The 18,761-nt window shown below is 42.5% G+C and overlaps 1 protein-coding gene across 1 annotated transcript in view; it reads right to left on the bottom strand.

The window, feature by feature from the left end:
• Positions 1–2,453: 2,453 nt before the first annotated feature.
• The window catches only part of LAMC1 (laminin subunit gamma 1), a 126,359-nt gene continuing 110,051 nt past the window's right edge, over positions 2,454–18,761 (bottom strand). The window contains exons 19-28 of the mRNA XM_021682860.2: positions 17,668–17,873; positions 17,150–17,229; positions 15,224–15,361; positions 14,553–14,697; positions 13,041–13,190; positions 12,666–12,780; positions 11,477–11,676; positions 10,001–10,159; positions 7,714–7,813; positions 2,454–5,497 (exon numbers count right to left, since the gene is read on the bottom strand). Coding sequence (XP_021538535.2) covers positions 5,241–5,497; positions 7,714–7,813; positions 10,001–10,159; positions 11,477–11,676; positions 12,666–12,780; positions 13,041–13,190; positions 14,553–14,697; positions 15,224–15,361; positions 17,150–17,229; positions 17,668–17,873 — 1,550 coding nt within the window. The 3' untranslated portion in view covers positions 2,454–5,240. The remainder of the gene's footprint in view (positions 5,498–7,713; positions 7,814–10,000; positions 10,160–11,476; positions 11,677–12,665; positions 12,781–13,040; positions 13,191–14,552; positions 14,698–15,223; positions 15,362–17,149; positions 17,230–17,667; positions 17,874–18,761) is intronic.

Raw genomic sequence — 18,761 nt, 5'->3', positions numbered from 1 at the left:
CACACGCAGTGCTGGGAGCAGCTAGTGTGAGGCTGGGATGCAGAGCGGACCACGCCAGCTGGTTGCCGCTTGCGGAGCTGTGTGTGGTGTGTGGGTGCTGTGCCACTTGGTGAAAGACAGCGGTTTTGCTTCTCTTCCTGCAAATCCCTCCTTCGGTGGGAGTACTGAGAGAGCAGAATGATGCTGAAAGCAGGGGCAGAGGGCATTAACAAGCATCCATAAACCTTGCTTTCTGCTCATGCAGGGGAAAAGTAACAGAAATGGGAGAATAGGCAAATGAGAAAGGTTGATTTTACCTTTAGACCATTTAGAAAACCCAGTGACCACTTCCTGTATGCCTCCTAACCCTGAGGATGTGGACAAAAATACACAGACCGGGATCTTGGGGAGTAGGAGGGAGCTTGGGGGGAAAGGTCGGTGAGAAACACCTGATCAATAAACATGTGTCAACGCTAGAAGCCAGTACAAGGCTGGGGGGCTGGTGGACACAAGGAAGGACTGACCAATGTCAACAGAGCAGGTGACACCTTGACCTCAGGCTTTCCTGTAATGGAAAGGAGAAAGAATACCATGGGCAGGGAGAAGAGTTAAAGAAATGACATGTTATAACAACACTGGAAATGTTGAGGTTTCTCTTATTTGAATTCCCAACCAGGAATTTCTTAGCTTTTATTTGACTTCTGCTAAATATTTCCTTTTCTTAAGCATGTCATTAATTTTTTAAAAAAGATTTTATTTACTTATCTGAGAGAGAAAGAGACAGAACACATGCAGGGTAGGGGCAGAGGTAGAGGGAGAAGCAGGCTCCCCGCCGAGCAGGGAGCCTGAAGGGGGCTCATCCCAGGACCCTGGGATCATGACCTGAGCCAAAGGCAGATGCTTAACCGACTGAGCCACCCAGGCGCCCTGCATATAATTAATTTCTATTTAGAGTATCATTTGTGTAGAGCAGATATAATCATCTTGGGGGACTCAGTACAAATATAAAGCACTCTTACTGATAACTTCTGAACCACTGGAGCCTCTGATAGATTATTTACTAGGAAGTTTCTTATTTTTCACTCCAGTGATTAATATCTACTTCATTTAAACCTGCTCAGTGTGAACAGGCAAAATTACCTGCTGTGTACAACTGTCTTGTTTCTGGTCCCATAAGCTAAGGGCCTGGAGAGAGGTGATCTTTCATTGGGATGGGTCCTTCCTCACCCTATGAAGCAGGCACCATCTGCCTTTCTACTTGGTGGCTCTCCTGGGTGCCAGAGGTCTTCTTTAGCATTCCACTTTGAGCTTAGTGAAGTGGAGCTGGTGAATTCAGATTTATCAGGGGGCTAAAAATGCTTACTTTAAGAAGTAAACCTTCGGGGATATTTTGCATCAGATTATGCCAATACCAACCTTGGAGAAACTGCCGACCCGCAAGTTTTTAAAATCCCACTCATCACTTGGACACAGTAACTAGAAAGATGTGTTTGCGTTTGAATCAGGTCTTACAAACAGGTTAAGAACAGGGTATGCGTGAAAGCGAGGAACTAGTGCCCTCTAAAGCTCTCTCTGAGCAAGTCCAATCGAGGAGAGTTCAGGTTCTTCACAGGTGTCATAGTTAAAAGGATTTAGAAGATCAGGAAGGTGGCAGGTCATCCGCAGGGACTTAGGGCTATGAACAGAGCACTGAAGAGGAAACCAAAGCCTTCCTGCTGTCTCCGTATCTGAAACTCTTCACCTGGCCTCAGATGACTCCCTCTGGGTCAACCCTCCAGATGGGCTGAGGCACGGATGAGCTACTCTGGCCTGCCGGCTCAGCACATCACTTACTTTTTCTCTCTATTCCCTTATGTTCGAGAGTGGTTTTCATCACCTCAAGAGACCCCCTTTAGCTGAAGTTATGGGCATATTTACAAGTAGAAAGACAACTTTTTACATACAGCTGCTAATTTAAGAAGCCCAAATAATTTTAAAATAGTCTTCAGGTGTCACTAAGCAGGCATTAATCATACCTCAAGGGGTCCAGTACATGGCAGCCCTCGGGCCCGTGCCTGTTTTTGTAAATAGTTGTGTTGGACTCATTTGTTTACACACTGTCCAGGCTGCTTTCAGGCTGCAAGAGCAAAGTCGGTGTAACAGAGACCATAGGGCCTGTGAAGCCTACAATATGTACAGTCTAGCTCTTTACAGAAAAAGTCTGCCTACCTCTGGACCACACCAAAGTATCCCCACCTGAGAAGGGGGAAAAAAAGTATGTATATATATGTGTGTGTGTATTACTTGTATGTATAATATATACACACATATATACACACACACACACACTTACAGCATGTACCTGCACACATATTGGACTGTTCTCAAGGAAATAAGTCACCCAAAGAAGGTATTACAAGCAGCTTTCTCTTCATCATACCTTTCAAAACATCCTGTCCCCAGTACCACACTCAGGTCACACCAAATATAAAGGGTTACAAATATTCAGATTTTATTATAAATAAAATACTGTTTTTTTTTTTTTTTTAACATTAAAAAAAGGCCAAGTGTTGCATTTTATTCACCACCCTGGAGAGCGAGACTGTAGAGATTAAGGCAAACAGCTAAGGTGAAGGCACATATCAAAGGGCCACCGCGGGGATTACAAGGAAGAATTCCCGAGAGCAGCTGGATACGCCCCCCGCGACCCCCAGCATTCTTCAGCAGCCACCCTGTCAGTTTTATTACATGAAATTCAGGTAACTAGAACCATACAATAAAATAATGCATATTGCAGGAGTGTAATGAAGGTATTGTCTTATAAAGAGCTTTTTATTTTAAAAATAAAATTCTGTTTAAAAATATATGACACAGATGGAGAAGGAGAAAAGCAACCAAACCAAACCAAACAAAAAAACTCCAAATTTCACTGCGGCCTACGACTGACTGGTGTGAGGCTGACCCACAGGCTAGAGGGACAACTATCCCGGCAGTCGATCTATAGTCCTTGTCCTGCGACCTTGAACAAAATGTCTCTGTTAGGAGGTGGCCCCTTACCACGAGGAACTAGCTAGGAGACGCTGATGTGAAAAGTTGGCAGGAACGAGCCTGGCCTCTGGCAACAGTAGAAGCGGCCCAGGGAAAGCCAGGGGTATGCCAAGTCAAAGCCTTTGGAGCTGACTCTGGTATGCAAGCAGGCAGCAGGGGAGACCCCGATGCACGGCCGCTCCCACTCTACCTGTCTGTACTCCATCCCTGGTGCCCTCTGAGTGCTCAGTGATCACGCCCTCCCTTCTCAACGGACCCGTCCATAGCTCCAACTGTCGGAAAGGGCATTTCTAGCTCATTCCCGGTTAGGCCCACATTGATGCTGAAGATGCCGTTCAGCAAAACATCCTCATCCCGCCACCTCCTGTCGACCTGACACGCCTGCTCGGGAGCAGGCCTCAGGAACATCAGGCTGCAATTTTGGGGGGCGGGCCTGCGGTGGAGGAGGGTGGGAGGCACCCCTGCGGAGCGGCTGGGTGTGGAGGGAAGCGGGTGGACATTCGTGCTAGAGAATGAACATGCTGCAGACACAAGGCGCAGGGCGGAGCGATGGGGGGGCAGGTGCAAGGCAAAGGACTGCAGACGGAAGGGAAGGAGGTATACAGACACATTGTGCCAGTGAAGGGGAAAAATGAAGAAGTGAACAGACAGTGCCATTCTAGAAATAGGACCAAGTATATTTACATAAATTCCTTAGTCTATAATCATGATAAACAACAACAAAAAAAACATTCACACAAAAATATAAATTTGAAATAATTAATAGCACCAGTGTGTCAGATAATAGTTTCTTTCCCCCCGCTACGCAAAGTACAAAGTTGCATAGTGTTAAAGGCGATATATATGAATCTCAAAGGTGGGTTGGTAGGAGGAAGGCGTTGTGGGGCAGAGAATCTTCATACTGTGATCTTGAAAGAAAACCACAGAGCTGAGGATCCAAAGTTGAGAAGCCAGCTAGGCAAGTCCACCTACGGGTCTTCCCTCTGCACCGAGAGGGAAGGTTTCGAATGGGTTTCAATCACAAAGTGCAGGAACTAGATGGTGCTGGCAGCTGTGTGAACTACTGAGTGCAGGGATTTGCCACCAGGATTTGGCAGGCGTGTAGAGGGACCCTAGAAGATGGGAACATCAGAAGGTAATTGAGGATAAGGGTCAAAAGTGTCATCTCTCCCCAATGGAAGAAAAAAATGGATATACGGGATCCTGACAATACAAGTTGCATATAAGTTTTATCCCTTTGCGAGGAAAGACTAGGACAAGGCGGCTTGTTTCTTGTTTGTCAAGATCTTAGGGATCAACTGCTCTCTACCAGATAACAGCACTAGTTCCAAGACTAACACACTAAAAAAGCTCTAGGTATTAGTTTGATTTTGAAACAAAACAAAACAAAACAAACTTTAGTGGTTATCATATCCCTATTTCTTCTGTATAAATTCCATTTATAGGAATATCAGAAGACGTCTATTGGTGAGTGCAAGCTGCCCATCCAGATTTATCAGCTGCCCAAAGATCTGAAAAAAAGTGTATCTTCCTAGTCAATTATTAACATATGAGAAAATGTTCAGCCTACTTCTGCAGCCTCATTCTCCTGGAGACTGTCAGGAATAATTGCAGCCTTACCCGTGGATGGCTCAGTGTCCTATACTCAAAATAGCTAAAGCAACTGACGATGGCTCTTGACGTTCTAAGTGACCAATATCTTTGGCACAGGACGTTTATTTCCTTTTGCGTAAAAGGAGGAGGGGTGGTAGATGTAGGTGCACTTTCTTTATCGACAGACTGGATATCCTGGCCATCGCAACGTGGCTACTAGTGGCCAAACTTTTCCTTCATAGAAACAAGAGTACTGAGACCGAGGAGGTTCTGCCAGTATCCAGGAGAAAAGGGAGGGCCACTTGCTCAGCCCCGGCAGACAATGGTTCTCACGAAGTGTTTACACCACTGTATGATCACATAAGATGCCACGTCCTCACGCGACTCAGAAGGGAAAGTGTGGGTAAGGGAGTGCCTTCCGTGGAAGAGAGACTATCAGATAAAACCCTCTGTTCCTGATTCATGATGTCTGACTTACTTCTCTTTAAGCTTTGTGAATTTTCCTGGTTCAAAAGGACAGTGGTGGAGAGCAGCAGAGAAGTGGGGGTCTGAAAAAATGTAATCTGTGTGTTAAGGCACTCTGTGGCCTCACAACGGCTCCCCGGTTGGGGGGTGCTGCCTTCCAGCCCTAAAAGATGACTCTAGGGCTTTTCGATGGACGGGGTGTTGAAGCAGCCAGATGGTAAGGTCTTCTTGATGTCTTCCAGGTTGCGAATGTCCTTCATGATCTCCTCGATATCTCTGTTATAGTCCATGATGGCGGCCTCCTGCTTCCTGGCTTCATTCTCCAGATCAGACACTTTCCTGTCCAGATCACTGACTTTCATTTCATCTTTGGCTTTGTTCAGGGTGCCTTCGATCTCATTGAGCTTGTTCAGGTCCACTGTGTCCAGCTGCCCTGTAGAGTCAGAAAGGACACAGGAGGAAACAGATGCACCCAGTAAGAATCATCACATCGCTCCGCAAGCACCTCCACTTTATTTGACAGAAAGAGACACAGCGAGAGAGGGAACACAAGCAGGGGGAGCAGGAGAGGGAGAAGCAGGCTTCCTGCGAGCAGGGAGCCCGATGCAGGGCTCCATCCCAAGACCTTGGGATCATGACCTGAGCCGAAGGCAGATGCTTCACTGACTAAGCCATCCAGGCGCCCCTCCACTAGCCTGTCTTATAAATGAAGCCCAGCAGCTGCCGCTATGCAGTGGTGGCCTGCAAACGGGACTTGTAGACCATTCGTGTCATGCAAGGGCATGAACTATGCAGACCAAGTGTAAACATGGACCTAACTCGGTGAGGACAGGTCAGAGCATATAATGGATACTGGGCTGGATGTTTTCTCTGAGGAAACAGTTTTTGTGAGATGTTGTCTAAATACACAGCTGCCTTGCTTGAGACCTTAAGCCTCACCTGTGGTTTTGAAGGTCATCTGGTAACGTTTGATACCATTTTCATGTTTATGTATGTAACCTGTATGTCATTTTAATGCTATCTAATGAACATAAAAATCTTCGGGCTAGAACTGTAAGCCCTCGGCTCTTTAGCTTCCAGGGAGGCTGGGTTGGTTCTGGGGAGTCCTGCCCTGCTTTCAGGAGTTAGACTCTATTTGGAGCCCTCCTACGGAAAATGGCCAGGGATGAAAATGCTGAAATAATTCCAGCAAAAGCTTCACTTTAAAATTAGCAAGAAAAGGAGGTTCTTATGGAAAGAATTGCTTCCACAGTTAATGAAAGCAGACAGCCACACAGCGCTCAACACTTTATGCATACCGTACTTGACTAAATTCTCACAAGACCATATTCTGCCAGTGATTCTCAGATGTTAAGCAATTTGCCCAAGTTTGCGCAGTTTACAAGGCAACAAAACAGATTCCAACCCAAGCCTGACTAACTTTAAAAATCCAGCCCTTTCTGCCACAAAAAGCTACCTCTTCTAGCTCCTTTCATTTTAAAACCCATCTGACAGCACATAATTTATTATTCTTGATATTTGAGACAGATAAAAAATATACCCTCCCCCACCCTCCAAAAGACCAAAAAAAAAAAAAAAAAACCCACCCCAAACAAAACACTGAATAAACCTTCAAGGCTAAATTAAAGCAGAATGCCTTGCCACAAAGCCATATGGGCTGGAGCATGACCACTTTTTTTTTTTTTTTTTTTTTGAGAGAGAGAGAGTGAGAGAGAGAGAGCACAAGAGGGGGGAGCGGGAGAGGGAGAAGCAGACCCCCTGCTGAGCAGGGAGCCCGATGCGGGACTCGATCCAGGGACTCCAGGATCATGACCTGAGCTGAAGGCAGTCGCTTAACCAACTGAGCCACCCAGGCGCCCCATCATGACCACTTTATAATGGAGGCTGGCGACAAAAGTACATCTGTCCTGTAACGAAGCCTGCTCCCTACCACCCTGGATTAAAAGAGCATTTCGGGCGCCTGGGTGGCTCAGTTGGTTAAGCGACTGCCTTCGGCTCAGGTCATGATCCTGGAGTCCCGGGATCAAGTCCCAGGTTGGGCTCCCTGCTCAGCGGGGAGTCTGCTTCTCCCTCTGACCCTCCTCCCTCTCGTGCTCTCTCTCTCTCTCTCATTCTCTCTCTCAAATAAATAAATAAAATCTTTAAAAAAAAAAAAAGAGCATTTCAACATGCTTGAATTTCCTTGAAAAATCAAGCTTATTCTCTTTTTGAAGAACTGTCACCTCATCATATTCTCCTTTTAATTAGCAAATGAAAAGAATTCCAGGCAGTGAAGTTGTCGCCAGCTTAAAGTGTCCTTTCACTCTAGCACTGAAATCCTTCATTTTAAATCCTCTAAAGGCACTCTGCCAAGCAGGATGAGCTCAGAATAATCACCGTTCAGTGTATCATAAGCATCGACCACAAGTGAGCCACCCTCGCTGGCAGCCTGTCTTCCTGATTTTATAAGTCCTTGGACCGTGGTCAGATTCCAGGACTGAGATCACATGCCATGGAAGGACCTCGTAGCTAAGTTAATACGACCTCGAGTCCTGATTCGGTTCACACAACAGGCCCGCTGTACTATCTGCTTTTGCGTCAACTGCATCAGACCGCAAGGGCAGCACAGAGAATCCGGGGGCGGCCGACAATCACTCCACAGCCACTTACCCAGCTGCTCCAGGAGCTCATTAATCAGGTGCAGGAGGCTGGTAACGGAGTTTTTGGCCTTTCTGGCATTGATCTCAGCTTCCTGAGCAGCCTGCGAAGCCTGTACCGGGAAAAGGAGAGACGATACCGGCAGTCCTGACGGTGTGTTTTCATGCTCTTGAAATATTTTTTCCCCCCAGTCAGCCAACAAGTCCAATTTTCAGATGCTTCCTCTTTCCCAACTTGTGAAACTACAATCTCTCACTGTAGGGGTTTGGTTTTGTTTTGTTTTGTTTTTGGTCTTTCAGAGTATCTTCATGGTCAAATGTTGCTATTTTTAATTCACAGAACAGACACAAGTAGGCAGCCCGCATGCCTACACTGACTGGATCTGTATTTCAAAAAGACCAATATTATCCCCTTTTCTCACTTTCTCACTCAAAAATACATGGAAGTGGATTCGGAACCAAATTCATCGAGCAGAAACAAGTTATTTTTAAGGACGAGTATAAAAACTACATTTTAGAACCAAACTATGTCCTTCAGGACACTCTTAGAGACTTGATTATTAGAAATGTCCTATTCTCAGAGAAGTTTCATACTCAAGTGACACCTTCTGTAACACCCTCTCCCCCCTGCAAATGCACACGCACGCACATGCATGTGGCAATATGGTTTACATTTTGTAAATCAACCAAAGGTAAATATATTTGGTAAAACTCCATGAAACCTGAACAAATACCCTGTGCGTGAGTCACGGGAAATGACAATGGAAGAGGAAGCATCGGAATATCAGAAAACAGATGCTCTCACAAATAAAATCCAGTCAGGATATAAACAAGCAGCTTTGAGCTCCCTACCACAAAATTGTTTTTCCTAGTGTTTGGCTCAAGACACCGCAACATTTTTGGACAGAACATAAGATTTTTTAAAAAAAGAAAATGCACGAGGAAAAAACCCTTCACAAATAAATGATGAATCTCTATTGAAATCACAGCACTGACAGGCTTTCCTGCACATGTCCTAGACAGGGTAAGTGACTTCGCGAGGGCCTACAGAGAGCAATGCTACCACGGGTAACCTGTAGGCTCCAGCCTCCTCTTCCAGGACAACCATAAGCCTTTACTCTTTTGGTGAAAAAAGTTATGTGACAGACTCAAACAATACCGGCTCAACGCTGTGTCTTTCAGGACTGACGTAAATACAAATGGGATGGGGTGCGTGCTGGTGCTTTGTGTTCATTAGAAGTTATTTACCAAAAAGAACAAAAGATGGATCTTCTTCCACCCTTTGAATGGAATCCATACCCTTTTCTTGGAGCTCATCAAGAATATATCCTTTTCCTTCTTTCCACAGGCTCTAAATGCAATGTTTCTACAACTATATTAAAAAGGAAATGCAGAGACCCTCTCACCCCATATGAGAAATGCGTATTTTTTACTATATGGGAATTTCCAATTGAGCCATACCTTGCTAGAGAAAACTGAGATAGTCCGAAATAAAAGCCAAAAGCGTACTAAAATAAGGTGTTTGCATAGGAATGCTTCCTGTTATCACTTCCCTAGAGTCTTCTTTAGGTAAACAGGGTTACTATTTCTCCTTTCTGTCCCAGGGTGAAAATGAGCCAGGTAAAAGGCCTGTTTTCAGCAGGAGTGGAAAAAGGGTCCCTCACTTGTACTGAAAGTGCACAATTAAACAAGTTCATTACTGTGATTGCAATCAGACTGAACTGCAAAGTTATGTTTCCAGAAAATGCACCCTTGTTCTTTATTGGGCCATGCATTCCTAAGTCAATTTTGTCACCCACAGTGTTGTCTATACACATCATCACAAAAGGTAAAAAAAAAATTAAATTAGATATAAGTTTGGTATGTTTTTGTCATCTTCAAAAATGAAATACAAGAAACTGGTGTTTGCCTCTAGAAAGTAAGTTGCTGGGATAACAGGAGTAGGAAGGAAATTAATTTTTCATTGTATTCCTTTTTATTCCTTTTTTATTTTATACCATGTATGAATCACCCATCCAAAAATACAAATGCATACTTTTCAATGTCCTAAAACTTCAATGTGTAAAAGAATGTTTTGCTTTTAACTGAGAGAAACTTTGGGACAGGACAATTGTGCAACAACCCCACAAGAGACCCAAATTCTTTGTCTTCTATGTAAGTTACTAACCTGATTCTTGGCCAGAAAGCACAATGAAAAACAGAAGTCAATATGAAAGAGACTCTTCTTAACAAGATGGGGATCTTTATCATTAAACACCCTTCACTTTCTGCCCACAAGCAAATAGGCCAAAACGGCTTACCATCCCTGCCATCATCATATCCTGGTCAGCGTCCTCTTGTTTTCTCTTCAGCTCCTTTTCTGCTTCCTGTAGTTGTTTCAGCATATTGTTCACCTCGTTATCCAGGTCTGTAACTTCTGCAAAAGTCCTTTCGGCTTCTGCCTTGGTGCTGGTAGCGTTCTAGGCACATGATAAAGAACAGCTAGTGAAAAAAAGCTTTCCTCTTTCTAAAGTATGCTCCCACATCTTTAATAATCTGTAGAATGGTTTGAAAATATAATCCAGAAAGAACAGGGAAGTAAATTATACCATACGTTGACTTAGGGTATCATTTATTTGGGTTCCAAGTAACAGTAAGGAAAGAAAAGCTAGCGTTACTGCCTAACCTAATAGCATTTTATATTTTATAAAACACTTCCATTTGTATCCTCTTATTTATCCTTAATACTTCCTTTTCTATCATTGCCATTTTTAGTTGAGGTCACACGGCTAGCAAATGATAAAACATTTAAATGGTGTACACTTTCCAACACATCATATTGATTAGACTCTTTGACTTGGATACATTTTCAGTTTAAACGTAGTGGCCTTGTTCTACTTGGCAGTTCATCATAATGTCAAAAAAACCTCACGATCCTGATGTAGGAGTATTTTATAAAATATAATTAATCCAAAACCAACTGTTCTAAACAAACTAAAAAATGTTTGTGATTCTTGAATACATTCTTTTAGAATCCATTCTAGTCTCTCTTTTAAATAAAATAAACAGATTGACTTTTAAGTAGGAAAAAGCCAGCTTAAAGAGATTATTCTTTAAGATGATTGTAGAAAGGGGACGGACGCCTGGGTGGCTCAGTTGGTTAAAGCATCTGACTTCGGCTCAGGTCATGATCTCAGGGTCCTGGGATGGAGCCCTGCATCAGGCTCCCTGCTCAGCGGGGAGTCTGCTTCTCCCTCTGCCCCTCCCCTGCTTATGCTCTGTCTCCCTCTCCAATAAATAAATAAAATCTTTAAAAAAAAAGACGAGTAGAAAGAATCCTAGCAGTGGCAGCTAAATAAGGTAGGGCTTCGATATAAAATATGCTCAAAAGAGGGGCCTGAGAGTTGTATTGACCTGGCACTCTACGTAAGATTGAAAAAACATCAGCTGTCCATATCAAAGAACTGTGTTTACTTGAGAAGAGTCTGATTTTCTTGTGCAAGGCGCTCTTTGGGCCCAGGAAGCCATACCCCTCCTCACCACAGAGACCCTGCCGCCGAGAAAACAGTAGAAATGTTCAAGGGCCCTTTCAACGACTTCAATGATTCGCCCTCTTCAGTCAATGTACTTACCTACTCTAAATGCCCAGTAAAAAAGGAACAAGGACAGCTTAAGGATAATCTTAGCAGAGTTGAGGAAGAAGTCTATGAGGGCTTTTAGGGATGGGGAAAGAAACTGGAAAACGACTGGAGAAACACAGGAGCAAAGAGTGCTGGGGAGCAGAGCGGAGCACACACCTTCTGGACGGCGCTGGCGATCCTCTCCGCCTCGTGGGCCTTGCTCTTGGCCTCGGTGGCGTCGGCGGCGGCACTGCCCAGAGCCAGCTGCGCCTCCCTTGTCTTGTCATTGGCTTCTATTATGGTCTGGTTGATGGCAGGGATTCTCCTTAAAGCCTCCTCTGCAGCAGTCTTGTTATCATTCACTCGCCTATCGAAATCTACAATAAAGCAGGTGCATTTGAGCTCAACTCTCAGCAAGCCAAAAGGGAACCTGTCAGGGAGCGGCAACGGGACTTCGTTTTACGAACAGTGAAAGTCGGGAGAGAAAAATGAAAAATACCACGGACGGCCTTAGAAGAAGGAAGCGTACAGCTTTAGAGTCTTATGAACGAACATGTTTCTGCAAAGAAGTTTATTTTTGTGCAAAGCACGGAGTGTGCCGTTACTACCACGGCAACCAGTATTAAAAACTGCAGTTTATTTAGTGTTTACTAAGTGTTAGCTACTGGGTTAAGACCTTTTTTATATGCCTGTGAAGCAGGCATTGTATCAGTTTTATACATGAGAACTGAAGACTATGGAGGGAGAGAATTTCCCCCAAGGGTTCACAGGAAGTACGAGGTGGATCAGGGATTCTAAACCAATCCCACTGACACCAGGGCCGATAGAGTCAACCATTATCTTATAAAGCTTCCATGTTTATGGAACCTACGGGCTATTTTATCAGAGGCAACTCCGGGACTGTCCCGTGAATTGAGCACATTTCTTTTTTCTCTTGGGTGAGGACAGAAGGCACAAGGATTGAGATGCAATTGGCAGAGAAACTGAAAAATAATCTCCATTTAACAACATGAGCCAGCTAAATAGGCATATCTTGATAACATGAGTTATTCCAATATCAGAAAATTTCCTCTTTTTTTTTTGGTTTTATTTTCATACTGAGGTATGAAGGGGTAAAATGACCCAAGCTCTCGGATTTTTCTTTGAAATATCTCAGTATAAAAAAAAGTAGGGTGGATGTTGGGGGATGAAGTTAGTGTAGTAAAAATCATTAACTGTTGAATCTGGATGATAGATTTATGGGATTTGGTATACTCATATCTTTCATATGGTATATGTTCCGAGAATCTCATGGTAAAAATTAAGAAGTAAATCACCTCAGTGAAGAAAGCATAGAAATGTACGCTATCATGTGAGTCTTTCATACCCTTCAGGTTGTTGAGAATGTCACTGGCTTCTTGTAAGGTATTTCGTCCCTTTTTAGCAGCTTCTTCTGCAAGAGCCTTGGCGGCATCTGCTCGGGCTAGGAGCTGGTCAGCAGTCTGCAAACACACGGCAGATCAGAGGACAAACCCTCCAAGGTGAATCCCTTCTTTCTCCTAACAGGCCAGGCAGCTCCTAGCTGCCACCTTGACACCTGCCAGCATGGGGCAGCTAGGCCGGTGCGCCCCACAGAAGGCCTTCCTCTGAATTCCTGAGGGCCTGCGGTCCCTGCATTTGTGGTGACATCATGGACACAGGTCACGCAGCACGGTTTCACATTTTGCCTCAAGAAATGAAGTCACCTGCAAATTAAACCAACCTGCTGTTCAGTCTTTCCCTTCTCCAGAAGCTTCTTGACTTCAAGTTCCTTCCCTCTCATGTCCTCTCGGAGGTCCTCATAATCTTTTAATTTCTGGTCAATCAGACGGTCCAGATCCTCAGCTTCCTTCTTGATTTTATTTGCCTCATTCTGTGAAATGCAAGTAAGGTTGTGACATTTTAGACAAAACAATGAAACCGATGAAAAGGTAGGCTTAGTAACTCTGTAACACTTAACACTCAGATATTTTTAAAAGAAAAGCACAGGTCAAGATTATATGGACTTTTTTTTTAATTGAAGTATCCTTTACACACAGTAAAATGCACAGCACTTAGTGAGATGAGCTTTGACAAATATATTTACCTGTGTAGCCAACACCCCAATCAAGATACAGAATATTTCCACCCCAGGAAATTCGCTTGTGTCTCTTTCCAGTTAATGTCCACACCTACCTTTTCAGCAATGCAGCTGCCACTGGTCTGGTTTTTAATCACCGATTAGTTTTGCCTATTCTCAAATTTCAAATATGCAAGATCAGACAGTATGTACGTACGTGTCTGAAGAGACCGAACTAAACCTTGATGGTAAAAAAATCAGGTCAACGCCTCAGATGTAAAAAGCGAAACTTAATTAAATTTCAAATTCAATGTAAGAAATAGCATTTATACAGAGCCTGGAATGAGGATTCATGAGTAGAGTACAGACGTAATAAAATCCTACCAATCCCCAGATATTTTAGCTGCCCAGCAGCATCCTGATATAGCTCTTTCTTTTTTTTTTTTTTTAAAGATTTTATTTATTTATTTGAGACAGAGAGAATGAGAGAGAGAGAGAGCACATGAGAGGGGGTAGGGTCAGAGGGAGAAGCAGGCTCCCCGCTGAGCAGGGAGCCCGATGCGGGACTTGATCCAGAGACTCCAGGATCATGACCCGAGCCGAAAGCAGTCGCTTAACCAACTGAGCCACCCAGGAGCCCTAGCTCTTTCATTTAAACCATTTTCTTTTACTTCTCTCTCGTTCTCAAGCACAGAATGCCTGGGCGTAACGGTCTGGGTGTACTCTGCTCTAATAAATACAAATATGTAATAATTTGGATTTATAGTTAACACTTCGGAGTGATTATTCCTATCACTAAAGTAGTCTTTGCTGTTTAATCTTTATACTCACAGGATTCTTGACCTCAGTAAGTGAACATATCTAAAGCAGAACTCGACATTACCAGTGAGTCAGCTGGAGGACAGAGGAGGTCGATACCAGTGATAGCTGCAGGCAAGTCAGAATAGCTCTTACCCGGACTGTGAGGGATATGTGTGTGTGCGTGTGCACACGTGTGTGCGTCTGAGGGGCGAGGGTGCATACTATGTGCGTGTGTGTGTGCGCGTGTCTAGAGGGCTAGGGTGCGTACTGTGTGTGTGTGTGCGTGTGCACGTCTGACGGGCGAGGCTGCGTGCTATGGCTGGGTGACGGCAGTGACCGCCAACACCCCGTGCACACAGTCTGTCCACCCCATACCTCCAGAGCTTCCGAGTCCACAGGCGTCAGCTGAGCAACGCTAGCATAGATCTCCACCGCTTTATCTCCAGCCCTTTTGGCCTCCTCGTGTACTCGGGCAGCTTGCTTTTCCAGATCCTGTGACATGTTCTTCGCTTGTTCATACCTAAGGAACAAAAGATTTAATGAAAAACTTGGTTGCTTTTGGCATCTTCATGTTAACCACATTGATTCTGGTTCAAATCACTGCAACAGAATTTCCTAAAACTTCAAAGAAAATGCTATTAGTTAATACCAAAAAAGCTTAAATTTAGATTTCATCTTGTCACTTCTATTTATACCATATGGTTTAACGCGTATTTCTTATCTTGGACACCTTTTAAATATGTGTAGCTCAAGTATATTTTCTCTACTGACTCTATGATACTTTTTTTTCATTTATGCAGAAATTTAAGTATCACGGCTAGTCTTGTTACCTTTGTGTGTAGTTACAGGAACTGGAATGAAATAAAACCTCTGCGGCTCTCCAGCCCCTGCTCTAATTACTGCACCATTTCAAAAGCATGATTAACAAAAGAAATCTTACTGCATGAATGCATGCGCTGAATCCATCAGCATTTAATTTTTCATTGAACCAGTGCTACTTACAAGAAAAACCAAAGGGCCATAAGCCACTTTTAAATGACACTCACTTTCTATTAAGCTCTTCAATCTCAAGAGCTGTTTGGTTTTCTCCTGCCAGTGTTCTCAGAAGCAGATTATATGCCTCGGTTGATGTATCATTAGCTGTCTCTGCCACTCTTACGATATCATCAGCTTCTTGTTTATGGCTGTATAATGTAAAAGAAAAAATAAGCCATGAAACAGAACTATTTAATAGGGAAAGAGGCAGAACTTAGGTAATGCTTACCTTATTAATATATACATATACTAACATGGACAGAGCTCTATAAATATTGAAAAACTCTTATAAATTTGGAATTTTGCAACCATTTCAGTGGGGCTAAGTTTACAATAGCATTCTACAATCTGAAAAAAGTGGTATTATCCAGATGACATTTTCCTATAAAGTTTATAGGGGCAAATGTCTATATTTCTTCAAAAAATTACTTCTAAATAAAATCATTTAAGAATAATTTATCTATAAGACCATGTATGGGGGTGCCTGGGTGGCTCAGGTGGTTAAGCATCTGCCTTCAGCTCAGGTCATGATCCCAGAGCCTGGGATCAAGTCCTGCATCGGGCTCCCTGCTCCTTGGGAGCCTGCTTCTCCCTCTGCCTCTCTTTCTCTCTGTTTCTCATGAATAAATAAATAAAATCTTTAAAAAAAAAAAAAAAAGACCATGTATGCTAGCAAGAACTCGTCTAGACATAAACACGAACCCCAGACCTAATGTTTAATCTTCATTCTGGTTCAGTTACTACATAATCTCGAAACAGCCTCCAACTATTCAGACTTCTCACATATAACCTAATTACTGACAGGAAAAGCACCCTGACACCAAATGGAAAGCAACATTTCAACAGGGAATCCAGCCAAATAATGCAAATTTCAGCTGAGGAACTGCTAAGGTTTTTTTCAGCTCTAAAATTTCATATTACAGTGTCACACTGTAGTGTGTGGCCATTCGGTTTCAGTACGATAAAGGTTTCTTTCAAAATTCCTGTATGAAAGACACCAGAATTATTTTATTTTCAAGACCTAATTTCCTTGGGAGTTTTCCATATGTTTTCAGCTATCTTCTTTTCATCAGAAAATCTAGCTATGAAACCATGAATGTTCTGTGAACTAAATGATACAACTCACCCATTTCCATTTGCAAAGAATAGAAAGAGAGCACATGTTAAAGCAAGAAGCCAAAGTAATTGCTCTGAACAATGAGGCTAAAAGTTTAACGTCGGGCTTACTTAAGAATCCCACACCCATGAGGTCTACTAGCTCTGTTCTGCAATTCATTCAACAAACACTTATTGAGTACTTACTATATCCCAGACATTGTTTGAGGTATTAGAACTTTAGTAGTGAATGAAACACACGAAAACACCTGCCTTTGTGAAGCCTATGTTCTTGCAACTACCTTAACAAACTTTTTCAATTTAATGCTCTCTTACAACTTAAAAGTTTTTCCTAAGAAACTACCTTATACTTAATAATTTTAAAAATCTCAAAAAAAAAAAAAAAAGAAAAAAAAAATTGTCTGTTTTTTTGGGCTGATTTTCAAAGGTACTATGGGTTTGTAAACGTTTTCTATTAAAATCTGAGAATTAAACAGTTTTGTTAAAAATTAATTTAAAAATTAAAAATATAACTAAATTCAACTGAGCTTCTTAGTTATCAACTTTAAGGTTTTGAAATTAAAAATCTAAAAATGTTATGGTTTTCTTTGAGATGTGCAAATATAATTTCCCTCCAAAGCATCATGTTCAAATATTCAAAGTAAATATTCTGATTTCAAAGGAGAGGCAAGAAAAGAGTACACACAGCCAATAACGTTTCAGAAAAGAGCCAACTTTACAAAAGTAGGTTATATGCAAAGTGTTTGTGGGTAAAGGAGGGGACAACATGTACACACGTAAGTTATAGCTTAACCATTAAGACACAGGGATCTGGAGGTTACCGTTCAGCAAGCTTTCGTGCCTCTTCTGCCAAAAGAGTCATGTTGTTTGGGTCCCCTGTAGACTCTGGCTGAGTGATTGACTGAAGAGGAAATAAACAGAGCACTAATCTCAAAGGACTGAATTATTTAAATTTAATACAAGTGTCAAAACCAAATTTGTATTAGTGTTATTTAACAAAAAGAATGTCTTATTGATTCAAAGATCCTTCATTAATATTAGCATCCTTGGCTACAGATTACTATTTCTATTCTCATCAAAGGATAAAGGAAGTTTAAACTGACTAGTGCCATAGAAGGAACAAAGCTAGAGAAAGGACCCAGATGTCCTTTGGTTGTTATCCAATTTGTGATAACTATTTAATGACAATTTTGAGCAACGTGGCTTTCTTGCTCCATGTTTAGAGACAAAAAGACACAAAGAGTCAATTTAGCTGAAGCATTCTGTGGACAGTAAGAGACTTGCTACAAAGTACCAAGGGACTCCTGCACCCGAACCTCAGACCTTCCCAATCACTCACCACGTTGGCAACAGCAATCTTTGCTTTCTCAAGTTCTCGGGTCGCAATTTCAATCAACTGCTCTGTGCTCTCCACCCTGGCACGTGCTTGCTCAGCCAAGTTTCCAGTCTCTTCAATGGTATTGCGGATATTCTGTAAACGGCTAATTTGGCTGGATAAGGTGTTATTCACTCTCTGGAGGCGGTCCATCAAATTCTGGTCTACATCTGCAATGGCATTGCAGAAGAAAGTCCATAAATTATCTGAAGGGGGGGGGTACATATCGCACATGAAATCCGAGGCACAACTTTATTCTTCCAAACACAGATCTTTCTGATAAGCTTTCCCTAAGCCCATCGGCAGAACTGGTCAGTCCTTACTGTGCCCAGTAGTACCTCCCCTGTTATATTTATCAGACTGTCTCCCAACTGTGTGCCTGTCTGTCCCACTGGACACGAGCTTCTCTTTCTTACTCATCACTATATCCCCAGTCTTACACGGTGACTGGCAAAGAGGAGACACCCAAGAAATGTCTGAGGAAGGAAAACTTTGATGTTCCAGCACATGTCAGATTTAATCATAAAAACACAATGTTATTGAAAGAACTATCAGCCCTGACAGCTGGACATTTTTCTAAACTAGGAAAAAATCTAGGTTCCAAACAGATGTTGAAGTACGGAAAATTAAATTCATTTTGTATTTTAAACTAAATACAAGACTAAACACAGACCCTTGCTGCCCCCCCTCCCACTCCTGGCAGAGCCAAGTAATTTCTCTCATACTGAGTTCTGCTTTTGAATAGTTCTGCAAATTGTTTTTTATTGATTATGCCCATTCAACTTAAATCTCATACCTGGGTCTTAATAAATAAATAAGATAAATACACACCTGTGTAAATATAATTCTGTCATTATTAAAATTCTCATAGGTCATGAGGGTATATTAACATTCAAGAACCATTAAGTCCTATTCAAAATCAATCCGTTCTTATTTCAGCAAAATGCTCAGAGTTGGCATTTAAATTTTCCAAGTAATGTGAAAAAGATGAGAGGTCAAAGTTAAGATCAATAAAGATGAATATAAGTTTGGAAAATAGCATCTTGTAAGCAGGGCCA

Source organism: Neomonachus schauinslandi, chromosome 6 (assembly GCF_002201575.2).
Source record: "Neomonachus schauinslandi chromosome 6, ASM220157v2, whole genome shotgun sequence".
Taxonomy (NCBI): Eukaryota; Metazoa; Chordata; class Mammalia; order Carnivora; family Phocidae; genus Neomonachus; species Neomonachus schauinslandi.
Note: the sequence above shows the minus strand (reverse complement) of the source record. Positions and strands in the feature narration are given on the sequence as shown.